This window comes from Lontra canadensis, unplaced genomic scaffold, assembly GCF_010015895.1.
Source record: "Lontra canadensis isolate GAN:19392208 unplaced genomic scaffold, GSC_riverotter_1.0 scaffold3, whole genome shotgun sequence".
Classification (NCBI taxonomy): domain Eukaryota; kingdom Metazoa; phylum Chordata; class Mammalia; order Carnivora; family Mustelidae; genus Lontra; species Lontra canadensis.
In genome coordinates, this window is record NW_022630997.1 from 21,769,545 (window position 1) to 21,784,877 (window position 15,333).

The window sequence follows — 15,333 nt, forward strand, 5'->3', positions numbered from 1 at the left end:
ATCTCATGATGTGATCTAACCTCTCCTATTAGGTGAAAGCGGCCCTCTGGGCTTTGCAAGGTGGCACTTCTGTGGTTATTGCCAACGGAACCCACCCAAAGGTGTCTGGGCATGTCATCACAGACATTGTAGAGGGAAAGAAAGTTGGCACCTTCTTTTCTGAAGTAAAGCCTGCAGGTAAGTAGTTCTTTGTAGAGACCCATGGTTTGTGGATGATAGGTAGCCACACCATGGCCTAGATGAGACTGAAGACCAAGCTCTCCTCTAGGAACAGAGATCACAAAATCGATGTGTCGATATCATGAATTCTGGTATTGTCTCAAACACACTTGCAAAATTGGATTTTGCTTTGCTTTTGTTAAATTTAGCTAACCTGCTCTGCTAGACTTCTTGTTTTTCTCTAAAACCACTAAGTTAAAGAATATAAGCATCCATTTTCTTAAGAAACTTTTGCTAGGCCCATGCTGGATGCCTAGAAATGCAAAGATGCGTAAGACATGATATGTACTCTGAATTGTTCACAAAAACAGAATTGCCAAATAAACTGCATTCAGAAATGGGAACATATTAGAGAATATAAGCCAAAGTGGAATTGAAAGAACTCCATAAGATATAAATTATGTTGTCCAGTTTGGAAATACAGACAAGTTTCTTGTATTTGTGCTTGAGTTAATCTAATCTATTCTTTTGCCATTTTATTGGTCAGAGTGACCTCTGAGAAACAACACACCAAAACACTGAGCATTCATTCTGTGCACATGCTGGGGTAGCAGTCTGTGATCTGATGTTTGCAAATATTTTTACAGGTCCTACCGTTGAGCAGCAGGGAGAAATGGCTCGATCAGGAGGAAGGATGCTGGCCACTTTGGAACCTGAGCAGGTAATAACCCTAGCTAATAGTTTTGTTGGTTTTCAGAGTAAGTCATGCTATAAGGTTTAGTGCACAGTTAAGCCTGTCTCCCCCTTCATTCCTCATGGCCCCAGAGAGTTATTCTAGTTATAGGTATGATTCAGATTTGTTCTGCCTTTTTTCTTTCTCTAAATTTTATTTTCCCTTTTGTCTTTGTAGCCTGAGGCCTAAGGTAGTTTTTCATCAATCTGATGTTTTGATCAAAAACATCATGAAAATGATGACACCAAGGAAACTCCCTAATCCTGCCACATCCCGGACAGGGAAATGGAGGAAAACTGCTTATTCTAACCCATCTGAATCACTTAACTTACCTATTAGATGCAAGCTCAAGAGCCTGCTCTCTAGTAGGGCCCTTCCCACAGGGAAGTGGCAGACGCGAAGAGTCTGGAAATGGAAGCAGATGGAAGCTGGGGATTGGCTTCTCGAGGCTTGTGTTGTTAAGGACAGATTTGAGAGTCGTGCATTTAGGTTTCTTCAAGGAAGCACTGTGGCCTGAGGAATAGGAGAATTTAAAACAACTACAAGTAGAGAGAGGAAAGCAAAGGAAGAGCTTAGCTTGTCTCTTAAACCACTTCCCATTGCTCCTTCAGTAATCTCACTCCTTTGCTACACTTCTTAATCTAGGTGGGTAAGGATTGGGGTCTCTTGGTTCTCTCCCTTTGGTTGAATTCATTAAATAAATAATTATGTAAAAAAACCTGGGAGTTAAACTATATAGCCAGTGATACTGAGTATGCAGAGGTGGATGTATTCTACTGATTCAAAATGCTGACCCCTTGGGGACAGATTGTGTCTGTCATTCATTGCGGAGATTAGTAGTGAGAGAGGAAGGAAAAAGTGAGAGCTGAGGTGGGGATTGAAAGGAGGTAAGGACATTTCAGTGAGTGGTGACCTTGGGTTTAGGAGCAAGACCTGGCTTATTCAGAGGAGTAGGTTTAAAAGTATGCTGTGCGCTCTTCTTGGATTAATGTGTTTGCTTATTTGTTCAGTGTTTTTACCTTTCTTCCTAGAGAGCAGAGATTATCCATCATCTGGCTGATCTTTTGACGGACCAACGTGAGGAGATCTTGTTAGCCAACAAAAAAGACTTGGAAGAGGCAGAGGGTAAAGACCAAGTGACTGGGAGTCAGTGTTATGGAGGATTTCTTTTGGTTTTTGTTGTTTTACTAATAGTTCTTATGTCATAGTCTGCCTAAAGACGAGATTGTTATAGAAGAAGTCATGTATTATACATCTTTTTTATTAAGAGTTGCTTGCTAATATTCACTGGGCTTTTTCAAATTGTACATACCATCTTCAGCTCCTTTCCCAGATACCCTGGTGCAGCCCTCCAGGGGGCTTTTTCTATACCCACAGGTCATGAGCCATGGATACTGTGGCAGTTTCAGTGCAGAAAAAAGATTGAGGACCCCGTCATTTTAGACATTCCCTAATAGCAGCTAACACTTACTGAGGCCTTTCCATGTTGCAAGGCATTGTGCTAAAAGGCTTTATAGACAGGATATCATTTTATCTTTATAGCATGGTACCTTTGAGGTTGTTAATATTTATTAGACCTATTTGATAAGAGGAGGAAGCTGAAGCACAAGCAAGTTGACATATGCCTAAAACCATATGGCCAGTTAACAGATCCAGGATTCAAACCCACATGGACTATGCATGTAAAATAGTTGTGGAAGTAGTTTGTGGGGCCTGTGATGAGAGGTAGCATATCATGTAGTTAATTAATCAGTGCGTAGTCTGCCCAGAGCTAGCAACAGATGCCATCCACAAATGCCCCTGAGGTACAAATGGTAGAGTGAGTGGTACATCCGAACTCACACTGCAGACAGCTAAATACGTAGAGAGTCAAGTCAGCCTCAGTCTTTCTCTCCTTCCTAATTCTCTGTATCTCCACCCTAAAAAAATGGGGGGTGATTTTATGAGGCTTTGAATTTCCTTTTCTCTTGAATAAATGTGCCTTAAATTAAACATCCAGATTAGTGGTCTTCCCTTCAAAGAAACCTTGCAAGACTGGCTCATCAACATTACTTTGATTTCTTAAAACATTTTGAGCTATTGCTTTGGAACTTCCTTTAGAGTTTACATCTGGTCTTTTGAATTTTTGCAGTATTGGAAAGTCATAAAATAGATTCTCAGAAATGGAAGAAATCTTTGATGATAATCTTACCAGTTGTTTAAAAGTAAAAGAATTAAGATCCACTAAGGTTAAAGCTTTTGCTTAAAGTCACACAACTAGTTGTTGGCAGACCTCTGACTTTTGATCCCAGTTATATCTCTCTGGAAATTCATAAGGACACAGAGTGGCTTAAGAACAAAGTCCTGGGTATACAAGAGCGTGGTGGTCCCCTTTAACTCAGTAAGCACATTTCAGGAAATGTATCCTAAGAAATTATTTCAGGAAGAGAAAAACATTCTGTATGCAATGATTCTTGAAGCAGGGTTATTTATCACCCTGAAAACTGCAGACGACCTCAGTGTTTATTAATAGCATAGATCTAGTTAAGTGCATTAAGCTACGTTAACTCAGTGGAGTATTTAGCAGTAATTACAACAGTTTTGGCAACATGGAAAACACACATGCATTGTGAGGTGGAAAATTGGAATGTAACATTTAACACTGTGTTTAAAAGTTGTTAGCACATAGAGAGGGACATAGTCAGGTAGGCATCTGCCTTTGGCTCAGGTTATGATCCCAGGGTCCTGGGATCAAGTACCTCATTGGGTTCCTTGCTCAGCAGGAAGAAAGCTTCTCCCTCTGACTGCTGCTCCCCCTACTTGTGCTCACTCACTCTCTCTCTTTGATAGATAAAATCTTTAGGAAAAAAACACATAGGGAAAAGTGAAGAAAATGGATTAATGTAATTGGTAAAATGATGATTTAACTTTTTTCTTAATATAATGTTGGTTCCTCTCCTCCTAAGTAGAAATCTTTTTATTATTTTACCTTGGTGGATATAACTATTAAAAAAAAAGGAAAAGAAAAAAAAAAGAGGGAAATTTTTCATCATCTCATCTCAACATTAACTATAGTAATGATTTGTGTTGTGTGTTTCCAGGTGATTTTTCTGGTGTGTGTGTATGTGTTTCAGGAGTGTGTGTGTAGACAGTCACACCATGCAAATGGTGTATTTAAATTGAAAGAAAATGCTGTATGTGAAATTATCATAATTCTCTTTAAGTTTTTATTTCAAAAGAAAACATCTTTATTGCTTCTGATTATAAAAATAAGCTTGTTACAAAAAATTAAAATAATGCTGAGAGAGAGCATCAGCAGACATCTCCATGTCCACATGCGTATATGCAAAATTTGATAAATAGGATTTTATCATGCATGTTTTTGGTAGTTTTGCATTTTTTCACAAACTGTATCCTGGACAGCTTTCCATAGCTGTATAGCATTATTTGTACAACTGCACTGTAGCTCATTGTCTAAATTTTCAAGTTGAATTTGATTCTATTGTAAAAATGCTATAACAAGTATCTCATTATATGCAAGTTTGCTCACGCAAATGACAGATTTCTGGAACTGAAATTGCCAGCACAGTGGGTATTGGCTTAGTGCCTTTACATGGTGAACTATCCTGCCAGGAGCCCCCTAGAGAAGCTGTATAAGGGGCATGTCATTGTCTGCTCGAGACCCCCTAAGCTCGGGTCTGTTCCTCACACGGTGCCCTGTGTTCAGTAGAGCAGCTGCGGCCTGCCCAGAGCTGCTCCTTTATCTTGTGTTCTTCACACCTCTTCAGGGAGACTCGCAGCTCCTCTGCTGAAACGCCTGAGCCTCTCCACATCCAAACTGAACAGCCTGGCCATCGGCCTTCGACAAATTGCAGCCTCCTCACAGGATAGCGTGGGGCGTGTTTTGCGCCGAACCCGAATTGCCAAAAATTTGGAACTAGAACAAGTGACTGTCCCAATTGGAGTCCTGCTGGTCATCTTTGAGTCCCGCCCTGACTGTCTGCCCCAGGTATGGGCCTGCCATTGGGGTAGAGGAAAAATGTATTTTCAGCACGTGAAATAAGTCTCCCAAAGATAGTTTTCTTTTTTCTCTTTTTTTTTGGTGAGAAAGTCTTACCTTTTTTCCTCCCCCAGAGGTAATCTTTGGGACTTTTCAGGTGTTTAATTTATGTTACTGATTCTTTCAAGTGATTCCAAAGTAGGTATTCATATATACGTTTTACAGTTGAAGAAACTGAAGTTTATAGAAGTTCCTATTCCTGTCACTTGTAAAGGGTGGAGCTGGGACGTGAACCCAGATAAAACCTTCACAGCACAATGCAGGAGCACATTTCCATGTCTCAGCTCATTGGGGCAGTTTATTCCCTAGCTTCCTGCAAGGTCATTCATCTAGTAGCTGGTTTTGCCCATGTGAAAAAGATCCTTTATTGTTAGTGTCACAGATGGTCTCCTGGATGTAAATCTCTGAGGAAAACTTTTAGTAGTTCATGGAAACTAGAATGCGACCTCTTTAAGGAATTTGACTATCACAGGCTAATGTTGAGAAACCGTGTGTTAAAAGATTTTACTAAGCAGCCATACCTTGATTCATCAGGTGGCATTAGAGCGTTGCCCCATTGGTTACCCACTCTCCCAGAAATCTGGGACCATTTTCCCACCATGCTGACCAGTAGGATGATACCAGCTTTCTTTGCACTAGCATCAAGTCTTAAGGAGCGGTTCTACTTAAAAAGAACAGATGTTTACTCTAGGGCATAGGGTGAGCCTGGGAGTCTTCCCTCCCTTAATCCGTGAGGATTAAATGGATTAGGTTTTATAAAGTGACTACACAGTGCTTGGCACAGGAGGAGTACTCAGTTGAGTGCTAACTGTTGCAATGGTTGCTTTTTCCCTTTGGCTCACTGCTCCCCTCTTTGATCTGCAGGTGGCAGCCTTGGCTATTGCGAGTGGTAACGGCTTGTTACTCAAAGGAGGAAAGGAGGCCACACACAGCAATCGGATTCTTCACCTTTTGGCCCAAGAGGCCCTCTCAATCCATGGAGTCAAAGAGGCCATACAGCTGGTAGGTCCTTGGGAATGAGCCCCATCAGGCACAGAACCCCAGGTCAGGTGTTTGGGTGTTTGAAGCAAAGCTTAGGTTACCTAAGGCCAAGCCACTTGTACAGGCAAGCTTGACTGGAAGAGCAGCAGGTCCTGTGCACCTGCTGACCCTGGATGATGCCAGAGGCTTCCTGGGCCCAAGAAGTCGTCAGTGGCTTGGGAAGGCCACTGTCATACAGCTGTGCCCTGGCACTGTGATTTACAAGAATGCCTGGTAGCCCTTCATTCTTGGGGCACACTTACGTAGAGTATCAGGTCAGGGTTCTGCCCACTGGCAGAGTGATTTAGGGCAAGTCAGATGAAACACAGTTTATGAACCCATTGTGCAGCATGTGAGTATGAGGTCATGCTATTATCACTGTTGTCATTGTGCTCGTTACTTTAACTATCGTCTTACTCTCCTCAATCAGCAAGTGGAGTCATTGAACTGGACTGTAATAGCCAGAGTTTACTGAGCACCTGCTGTAGGCAAGGCAGCTTCCATCCATGCCTCATTCAGCCCTCACAACAACCATAGCAGGAAAATGCCATCAGTATTAGGGAAAAAACAGGCTCAGTGCTAAAAGTAACTCACAGAAAATCTGTGGGAGAGTGTAGATTTGAACCTCAGCTGACTCTAGATCCATCTCTTTCTCTATTGAGGCCCACTTACTCCAACATGCTGGGATTCTGCTGGCTGCTGGGACAGTGTCTGTAAACCCGCTGCCTTACATACTCACTGACAAGAATTGGATTTTTTCCTATAGCAACATAGGGGGTGGAAAGGGCACAGACTTGATGGATTCAAATCCCAGCTCTGCTGCATCCTAGCTTAATTAGACAGGTTTCCTTCCAGCCCTCTTCCTACTGCTATATCATATCCATACAGTAAATTGTGCAGATCTTATGTGAACAACTCTAGGACTTTTTCCATGGATCCACATACACACATATATAACTGGCAGCCTATCCAGCTGTAGAACGTTTGCAGCACCCCAGAAGGTTCCTGGGTCCCTCCTAATCAGTATGGCTCTCTTCCCCCTGTAATGGCCACCTCTTTGCTTCTTTCACATTGAATCTGTTTTGGTTATACTTTTTTTTTTTCTTTTTAAGATTTTATTTATTTACTTGACAGACAGAGATCACAAGTAGGTAGAGAGGCAGGCTCCCTGCTGAGCAGAGAGCCCGATGCGGGGCTCAATCCCAGGACCCTGAGGTCACGACCTGAGCCGAAGGCAGAGGCTTTAACCCACTGAGCCACCCAGGTGCCCCTGTTTTGGTTATTTTTGTACTTCATTATAAATGGCATCATACAAAATACACTCTTTTGTGTTGTTGGGGTTTTTAAAATTATTTATTTGAGAGAGAGGGAGAGCAGGGGGGACAGGCAGAGGAAGAGGGAGAAGCAGGCTCCCTGCTCCGATGCCAGGGCTCAATCCCTGGGATCATGACCCGAGCCAAAGGCAGACGCTTAATCAACTGAGCCACCCAGGCACTCCTTTGTGTTCTATTTCTTTCATTCACCTTTATGTCTGTGAAGGTCATCCACGATGTTACCTCAAGCTGTTGTTTTCTCTTGTCTGTCGCCATGTGGTTTTTCCATTTACATGTATATGCTGCAGTTTGTCCTTTCTTCCTTTCGCCAGCTTTAGGGTTGTTTCCGATTTGGGGCTACACAGAATAAAGTTGCTATGAACATTCTCGTACATATGTATTTGTATTTCTGTTGTAAGTCACATGACATATGGGTGAAATTAAAAGAGGAGGGGAAAAGGCCATCACCCCAGTGTCTTGACAAGTGCTTCATCGCAGGATAGAGGTGGTCAGCAGCACTCTGGGTGCTGCTACTTTGTATTTCATTAGGTCAGATGTCATTTTCGTTTTTATTCTGTACCTCTTCAGGTGAATACCAGAGAAGAAGTGGAAGATCTTTGTCGCCTAGACAAAATGATAGATCTGATCATTCCACGAGGCTCTTCCCAGCTGGTCAGAGATATCCAGAAAGCTGCTAAGGGAATCCCAGTGATGGGGCACAGTGAGGGGATCTGCCACATGTATGTGGATTCAGAGGCCAGCGTCGATAAAGTCACCAGACTGGGTGAGCTAGATGGGGCCCCTGCTGTTTGCAGGCAAGATATTTATCAGATCCTGTGTGGCTTGGGAGCACGTTATTAGAAACAGTTCTTTGTCTTCCTTTTTTCAGTCCGAGACTCTAAATGTGAATATCCAGCTGCCTGTAATGCTTTGGAGACTCTCTTAATCCACCGAGATCTGCTGAGAACACCATTATTTGACCAGATCATTGACATGCTGAGAGTGGAACAGGTATGACAAGTCCCAGGACTCATACATCACTTCCTGTCTTCCATTTTGAGATTTTGAAGCCTGTGGGATTAGACCAGGAGCAGCTGCCATACCATTTATGGCAATTTAAGAAGCAGTAGTTTTGAGCATTTACTATGGACATAGTTCTGTGCTCAGTACACAGCGAGTAAGACACATCCCTGCTTTGTCAAAATCTAGTCTATGGAAGAAACCCATATTCCAATAGATGTATTACAGAGTGGAATGTGGTAAGTGCTAAGAGAGGGCAAAGATAAGACAGATCACGTGGCAGTTCTGTTTCTGGGAGCCTTTTATTGAGGCAGCCTTGTTTAAAGTTTATTTCTGAACACATATTTCTGCTTGGATTTGATTTGGAAAGATTGTGCAGAAATGTTTTCAAACAGAGATTTGTATGTGTCCACCCCTCCACCAGTGTCTTCAATTACCAGTATTGATGTACTTAATACGATGATATTTGGGAGTCAACAATTTGTATAATGTTCTCCCTAGATTGTTTTATTACTATTTCATTGAGATTGTAAAAACCAGTGCCGGTAAGTTTCAGACAAATGTATGTTCCATCTTAAGTTCCTAATTGCAAGAAAATAGATGCTCTCCAGGATAAAGTGGGCAATCTCAAGTTTTCTGGCAGAACACATTGTAAACTTTAATGTCTGATGCCATGGCACCCTTTCATAATTACATAAACAAGCGCAGCATTTAGAGAAAGTAGCTGCTGGCCTTGGTTGCTTTGACCCTGAGTGTGTCTTTTCCCTTTCATCCTTTACTTGGAAAGGAATGCCCCAGTCATCTAACAAATGGGTGGGCATGGTCCCAATGAGAACATGAAAGGATTGTTTTGAAAATGAAAATGCACCCCACAAATTAAAAATGGAATTAGATTACATGATCACTCATGTTTGGGACCTTCCTTGATACTATTGGCCTATTTGATGGGCCACCTGTGTATGCCATACACCACACTGAACTGGACTAGACAGGAGGAAAATTGTCCTTTAGCCGGGAATAAACCTGTTCCTGATTCAGACAAACCCATGATATCCTTAGTCATTCTCAAGATTGCCTTGCAATATTCTTTGAAACAAAATCAGTCAATATGTGTACTTCATGTAATACCTTTGTATTTCCTGAAGTAAACCAGCAGGGTGACTTGCCCAGAGCTAAGGCTCAGGGATGGGTTTCCTCTCCCTGAGGAGAACATGGTTGGTCCCCAGGCCTGGAGGAAGAGGGGTTCCAGGAAAAAGGGCCTTGGGAACAACAAGAACAGGACAAACACCACTTGTTGTAACTTGAGTGAAAGCAAGAGCTTGGTCCCCAAGAATCAGGGCTTGAATGCTGCCCTGTGGAGGTCACAGAGAATGAAGCCTAAGTGGGATCAGACTTGTGAGGGGGGACCCTCAGTGTCCAGCCCCCAAATTCCTCTTAAATTCCTCCAGCTAGGAGCACAATTAGCCCCCAAGTCTGTCACTTAGCTGAGCCTAGAGGTGAGGCCTGACAAAAGTTGGAAGTCTGACAAGTAACCACAGTTTGACCTGGCTACCGACTAAATACTCTTTTCCTCTAAAGCACACCTATGACTCTCTGGAGGGAAGGAGTAGAAATGTATACGAGCCATCTCCCCCTTTCCATGTGATTCCATATCTGAGTCCCATATGCAGGGGATGGGATTTTTGTAGTCAAGTGTTCGTTTCAGTAAGATGCCAGCGGTCGAGGGCTTATGTTGATAGCCTGTTAAATGCCTTGCACATTCTTAACATTCAGAGGCTTCCTGCTTAAATCCCTGTTCCAGTTTTAACTGAGGGCCCCTTGCTGGCAAGCTGCCAGTCGGCATTTTCCCAAGCAGAGCATCCTGGAGGGTTGAGCGCTGCTTCTAAAGGAAGGCAGGGCTGGTTTAATCAATCTGTGCCGCAGCACCCACAGGCTCCCCGCTTCAGGCTCATCTGGTTATTTGGTCCTAGAGAAGAAGTGTGAACTGGCTTCCTGCTGCTGTGTTTATATTGTCACCCCTCAACTTCCTCTGCTCCAGGTGAAAATTCACGCGGGCCCCAAGTTCGCTTCCTATCTGACCTTCAGCCCCTCTGAAGTGAAGTCCCTCCGAACGGAGTATGGGGACCTGGAGTTGTGCATTGAAGTGGTGGACAGCGTCCAGGAGGCCATTGACCACATCCACAAGTACGGCAGCTCGCACACAGATGTCATCGTCACGGAGAATGGTCAGTGCACATGTGAACACGTGCCTCAGGCATATGGCATATGGTTTTTCCACCTTGGTCTCCATGGGGTCCCGCTCCTCTCAGCCCCTCTGGCTACAGGAAAACATAGTCCGAATAGACTAATGATAATGCCTGCCATCGGTTGTATTTGCCCATCTGCTGCCTCATTGTATTGTCGCAGCGGCCCCAGGGGAGGAGGCAGGGAAGAGATGGTTAGCTACACTCTGGAGATGACTCACTCTCTGTCACAGGGAATACCATTTAATCCAGACAACAGTCTCTCCAGGCTTTTGGAATAAACCCATTTACAGCTGAGGAAACCCAGGCTCAGGGGGCTGAGGGCAGAAGCAGCTCTTTGCACACATTCATTCATTGCACAGATGTGTACCGAGAAACCTCCAAGTTGTCAGGCACTGGAGGCCCAGCGGGAAAGGCAGCCAGCATGGGCCCTCAAGGGATCTGTGGTTGGTTTATTGGGGAATCACAACACCACCAATAATAATAGCTAATGTTTACTAGCACTTATGTGTGCTAGGCTCTGGGGTGAGTGCTCTGTGGATGTCAAGTCCTTTATCCTCCACACAACCCTGTGAGCTAGGTAGTATTATTAGTCTCCATTTTGCTCAGGCACAGAGAGGTTCAGAAACCTGCTCAAGGTCACCCAGCTAGTGGGCATGGCTTGGAATTAGAATTCAGATTTAGGGATTCTGGTTCCGGAGTCTTATAAAAAGATAGTATAGTTAAGCTGTTGCAGCATGAAGGGTATGTCTACAGGAGGAGATCTGTATTCCAACCCAGTCTTTTCCAGGCAAATACTCTTTCCATAACCGGGATTGATGAAGCTGGGTTAGCCTTCTTCCTTTTCAAATTTTTCACAAGTCTGCATGTTTAATGTGTGGGGAAGCTCTTTGGGGGCCTGGGCCCAGCCCTGGTCGGTCACCAATGTGTGACTATAAGGAGGGATGTTTTCCATGGGTCACCCTAACTCAGTGTCCTCTCTTTATGCTGCAGAGAAAACAGCAGAGTTCTTTCTCCAGCACGTAGATAGTGCCTGTGTGTTCTGGAATGCCAGCACTCGCTTCTCTGATGGCTACCGGTTCGGACTGGGTAAGAAAGATTCTGATCAGGAGAAAAAGAGGCCCCTTTGTGAATCACCGTGTCCAAGGAGCTGGTGAGGGTGGAGGAGACACCTGTTCTTTGAAGTCACACATGCTTAAGATAAAAGAGAAGAATTGTGGGAGGGCGGTTGGTGAGAGAGAATCCTCAGAGCAACCATGGGCTGGGAGAAGTCCTGTGCTCTAAACATGTTGTGCCTAAGAAGGTAGGTACTTGTTTTTCTTTTTCATAGACCTTTAAAATTCAGAGAAATGAAGTAACTTGCCCAAAGCCCCCGAGCTGTCTCCCAGACGCACACTTGGACAAGTCCAGAGCCTAGGTTGTTCCCATTACAGTACGAGCAGAGCACAGCATGTCTGCGTGCACAGGCCATGACAGGCGTGCATGCCAAGGTCCCTCAGGAGCTGTTGCAGACTCACTCCTTCAAAGAGACAAAGCCAGGTTGCCTGAGAGGGATTCCCCGTGAGAATAAGACAATAGAAGGTTTTAATACGTATGCTGGGCTTAAATAGGCAGTATCAAAAACAAGTAAGTCCAGAGGTGCAAGGTTTATTTCTAAAGCACGCCTTTGAAATAAAAAGCTTCAGAAAAGTAACTTAAGGAAAAAAAGAAAGGAAGAAAGACCCCCCACCTTCTCCCCATCCATCATTAGAAATAAAGTCAGGGGCACCTGGCTGGCTCAGGTAGAGTATACAGCTCTTGATCTCAGGGTTGTGAGTTCGAGCCCTGTGAAGAAAGAACAAAAGAAAATCTCTATTCCCCAGTATAGAGATTTTCAGACAGTCTCTGGTTTTCAGGGGTACCATTATAAAGAGCACCAATAGGCATTTGTGACACATCTGAGAATTATTTTAATTCCTCTGAACTTTTGAATAGATCTGCCTAGAGAACAGTTCTCATTGAATTACTAAAGTTTGTTAAAGAGAATTTTACCCAGTTACTCTTAGCCATTAGGCTCTTTACTGTTAGTTACCTGTTTCTGTTATGTTGGGGTTTTGATCTAATTGTCACATCCCTTCCTTTCACTGATTTTCATTTTCCATGTTGTTGATGAAGAAATAGCAGCATACTTTTAGGGGCTGAGGTACCTAGCTTTCAAGCAAAAGTCCAGGATGGGGAAAGAGCAAATGACCACTCCATCATCTGTCCATCACGTGCTCAGAGCAAATGCTCAAACTCTGGTTGAATTAAATTCCTATGAAGTGCATTAATAACAGTGACAGATGGTGTTTATTGAGCATTTACATATTCTCAGCACTGTGCTAAGTGTATCACATGCATTGTCTCACTTAGTTTTACGTGATGGGTTCTATTCTGTTCCTCGTTTTCCAAATGAATGGAAGCAGAGAAGTTGGTTCCACCATGTGCCTGAAGTCTTGTGGTCCCTCTGCTGTTAAACAAGAATTCAGATCTGGTGGTCACACTGTCCTTGCCAACCACTACTCCCCAGCACGTCCTCACTCAGGCCTCTGCGCTGCTGGTCTCTGCCTGCAGCACCTCTCCACCTGCCCCCTCCACTGGCTGGATCCTTGTCATTGTTCAGGGTTCAGAGGAAAGTCCCTTCTCAGGGAGACTCTCCCTAACCACTCTACCGGTGTGGTGGCCCCCCACCTCACACAGTCTGTCCCAGCACCCTTCCCTGCACTCCCAGCACCACAAGGAATTATTTGCTAAACTATTCTTTGACTGCCTTGCCCACAGAAGTATGAGCTCTAAGATTACATGACCTTGCATTGGGTAATCACCACTGCCTCCCCAGGGCCCAACATGGTAGCCTCTTACATAGTACATGCTCAGGAAAATTGTGACGGACAAGGGAACCCTGCCTCCACTGTATCCCATGCAGGACACCCAGCCAGACCATGGAAAACCCCTAACGCCATGAGTTTAAGCTTAGAGCAAGAGGGAAAGAAAATGAACAGTCTCCTTTCGTGTATTCAGTAACTGTCTAGTGAGTGCCTATGTACTAAGAATTCTGGGGGATACTGAGAACATGTCCCATCCCTTCCATTCTGGGACTTAGAGAATAGTTGAGGAGATGAAACCTTGATACTGGACATTGTTGTATACTTCAAAAAATGCCTGAATGTCAAATTATGATACAGAGTCTAGACACCAAGCAGGTATCAGCCAGCATTTCTAGTATTGTCAAAATGCATTTGGGGTAAAAGTGTGGAGGAGAGCCCACACATTGTGTTTTATCAAAAATAGAGGGCTTATGATTCATAATGACCGGAGGACATGTTGAAGGGGACTGTGGAGCTCAAGCTGATCTGAGAAGGATGGAGCAGGAGTGGGCAGGGTGGAGGGTGGCACATGAGGAGAGGAAGAGCTGTGGGTCTGGTGGGTGGATAGGAAGCAGGGACTGGAAAAAGCCACATCCTTATCCATGCTTTTCCTCAGGAGCCGAAGTGGGCATCAGCACATCGAGGATCCACGCACGGGGACCAGTGGGACTTGAGGGACTGCTCACCACTAAGTGGCTGCTGCGAGGGCAGGACCACGTGGTCTCAGATTTCTCAGAGCATGGAAGTTTAAAATACCTTCACGAGAACCTCCCTGTGCCTCAGAGAAACACCAACTGAAAGCATTCCAAGAAGAGCCGGGAAAGATTCAAGAGGTCTTCACAGTTAAACCTGTCTTAAGAATCTCAGGGGATGAACCATTTCTCATCTCCGACTTTGTGGAAGGGTCTGCCTGTTGGAAAGTGCACCCAGATGCTTCTGGGCTCTGTTTGGCTATGCCAGGGATGGCTAATGTGCATATTCCAATTCACCCATCTCTTTTTTAGTTAGAAAATAATCGCTGTGAATGGGGGCTTCGCTTAATTGCTGCAGTTAGGGACATCGCTTCATATGGTCCAGTTCCCTTCATGATAGGAACAGAAAGGTGCAGCTTCCCCACAAAAGAGTCAACGGGAAAATCATGGCTGCTTTTACCTTTTTATCGCCTCAGTGAGGTAACATCTCCCCTGACGTTTGGTTGGCAATAGAGCCCATCACACCTAATATGTTTTTCCACATTTCATCTCCTTACGCTCACACTCATCTTCAAAAAGGAAAGGCTTGGAATTTAGAAGAGGGGCAGCACTTCATTTCAGCATTCTCATCAGAAACAGTCGCAAAAATGGACTGAATCATTTCCACGGGGAGGATTGACCTTTTATATTTATTGTGGGTTAAGATAAAGCAGCATTCCAGACGCTTGTGCCTCTCCGAGCCCAGAAGATTGAGCACGACTGGGGATGCCGCTGGAACCTGGAACTGCGAGTCCCGGGATGAAGTATCTACAGCAATTATGCCTGAAATTTTTATATAAATTATTTTGCCATCCTACCCTTTTCCTCCAAAACAAAAATTAGAAGGTTATTTTAATACTTTGGATTCTTCCCCCTTTTTGAGAAATAAAGTTCTTATGAAAAGCCTGTATGTGTGGTTAAAGTCCGCACCCTCGCTTGCCCTGGCCCTCTTCTTCCTCTGCCCTCCCTGGGCCCGCACGCCTGCTTTGACACGCTGGCTCCCAGGAAGCTGGTCGGGGAGACCGTCTGTCTGCCTCATGTGTCCGTGGAGGCAGATCCCAGGGGACAAACCCAGCCTTACAGAGGAGAGGAAAACAGAGGAGATTGGGCCCCAGAGCATCAGGACTGAGAGCATGGTGACAGAATGAGGTCGGCGGGTATGGACAGCACAAGTGTGCTGCCACGGTGCC

At 44.3% G+C, this 15,333-nt stretch overlaps 1 protein-coding gene across 7 annotated transcripts in view; it reads left to right on the forward strand.

The window, feature by feature from the left end:
* Positions 1–15,050, forward strand: part of ALDH18A1 (aldehyde dehydrogenase 18 family member A1) — a 39,389-nt gene extending 24,339 nt beyond the window's left edge. For 4 of the 7 annotated variants that reach the window (XM_032883768.1, XM_032883777.1, XM_032883786.1 and 1 more), the window contains exons 9-18: positions 33–177; positions 807–880; positions 1,924–2,017; positions 4,660–4,880; positions 5,796–5,933; positions 7,853–8,048; positions 8,154–8,275; positions 10,323–10,509; positions 11,521–11,616; positions 14,029–15,050. In XM_032883768.1, the coding sequence (XP_032739659.1) occupies positions 33–177; positions 807–880; positions 1,924–2,017; positions 4,660–4,880; positions 5,796–5,933; positions 7,853–8,048; positions 8,154–8,275; positions 10,323–10,509; positions 11,521–11,616; positions 14,029–14,210 (1,455 nt within the window). In that variant the 3' untranslated portion in view covers positions 14,211–15,050. Of the gene's footprint in view, positions 1–32; positions 178–806; positions 881–1,923; positions 2,039–4,659; positions 4,881–5,795; positions 5,934–7,852; positions 8,049–8,153; positions 8,276–10,322; positions 10,510–11,520; positions 11,617–14,028 lie in introns of all 7 variants that reach the window. The other 3 variants (XM_032883742.1, XM_032883751.1, XM_032883759.1) reach the window with 1 other exon arrangement.
* Positions 15,051–15,333: the final 283 nt, after the last annotated feature.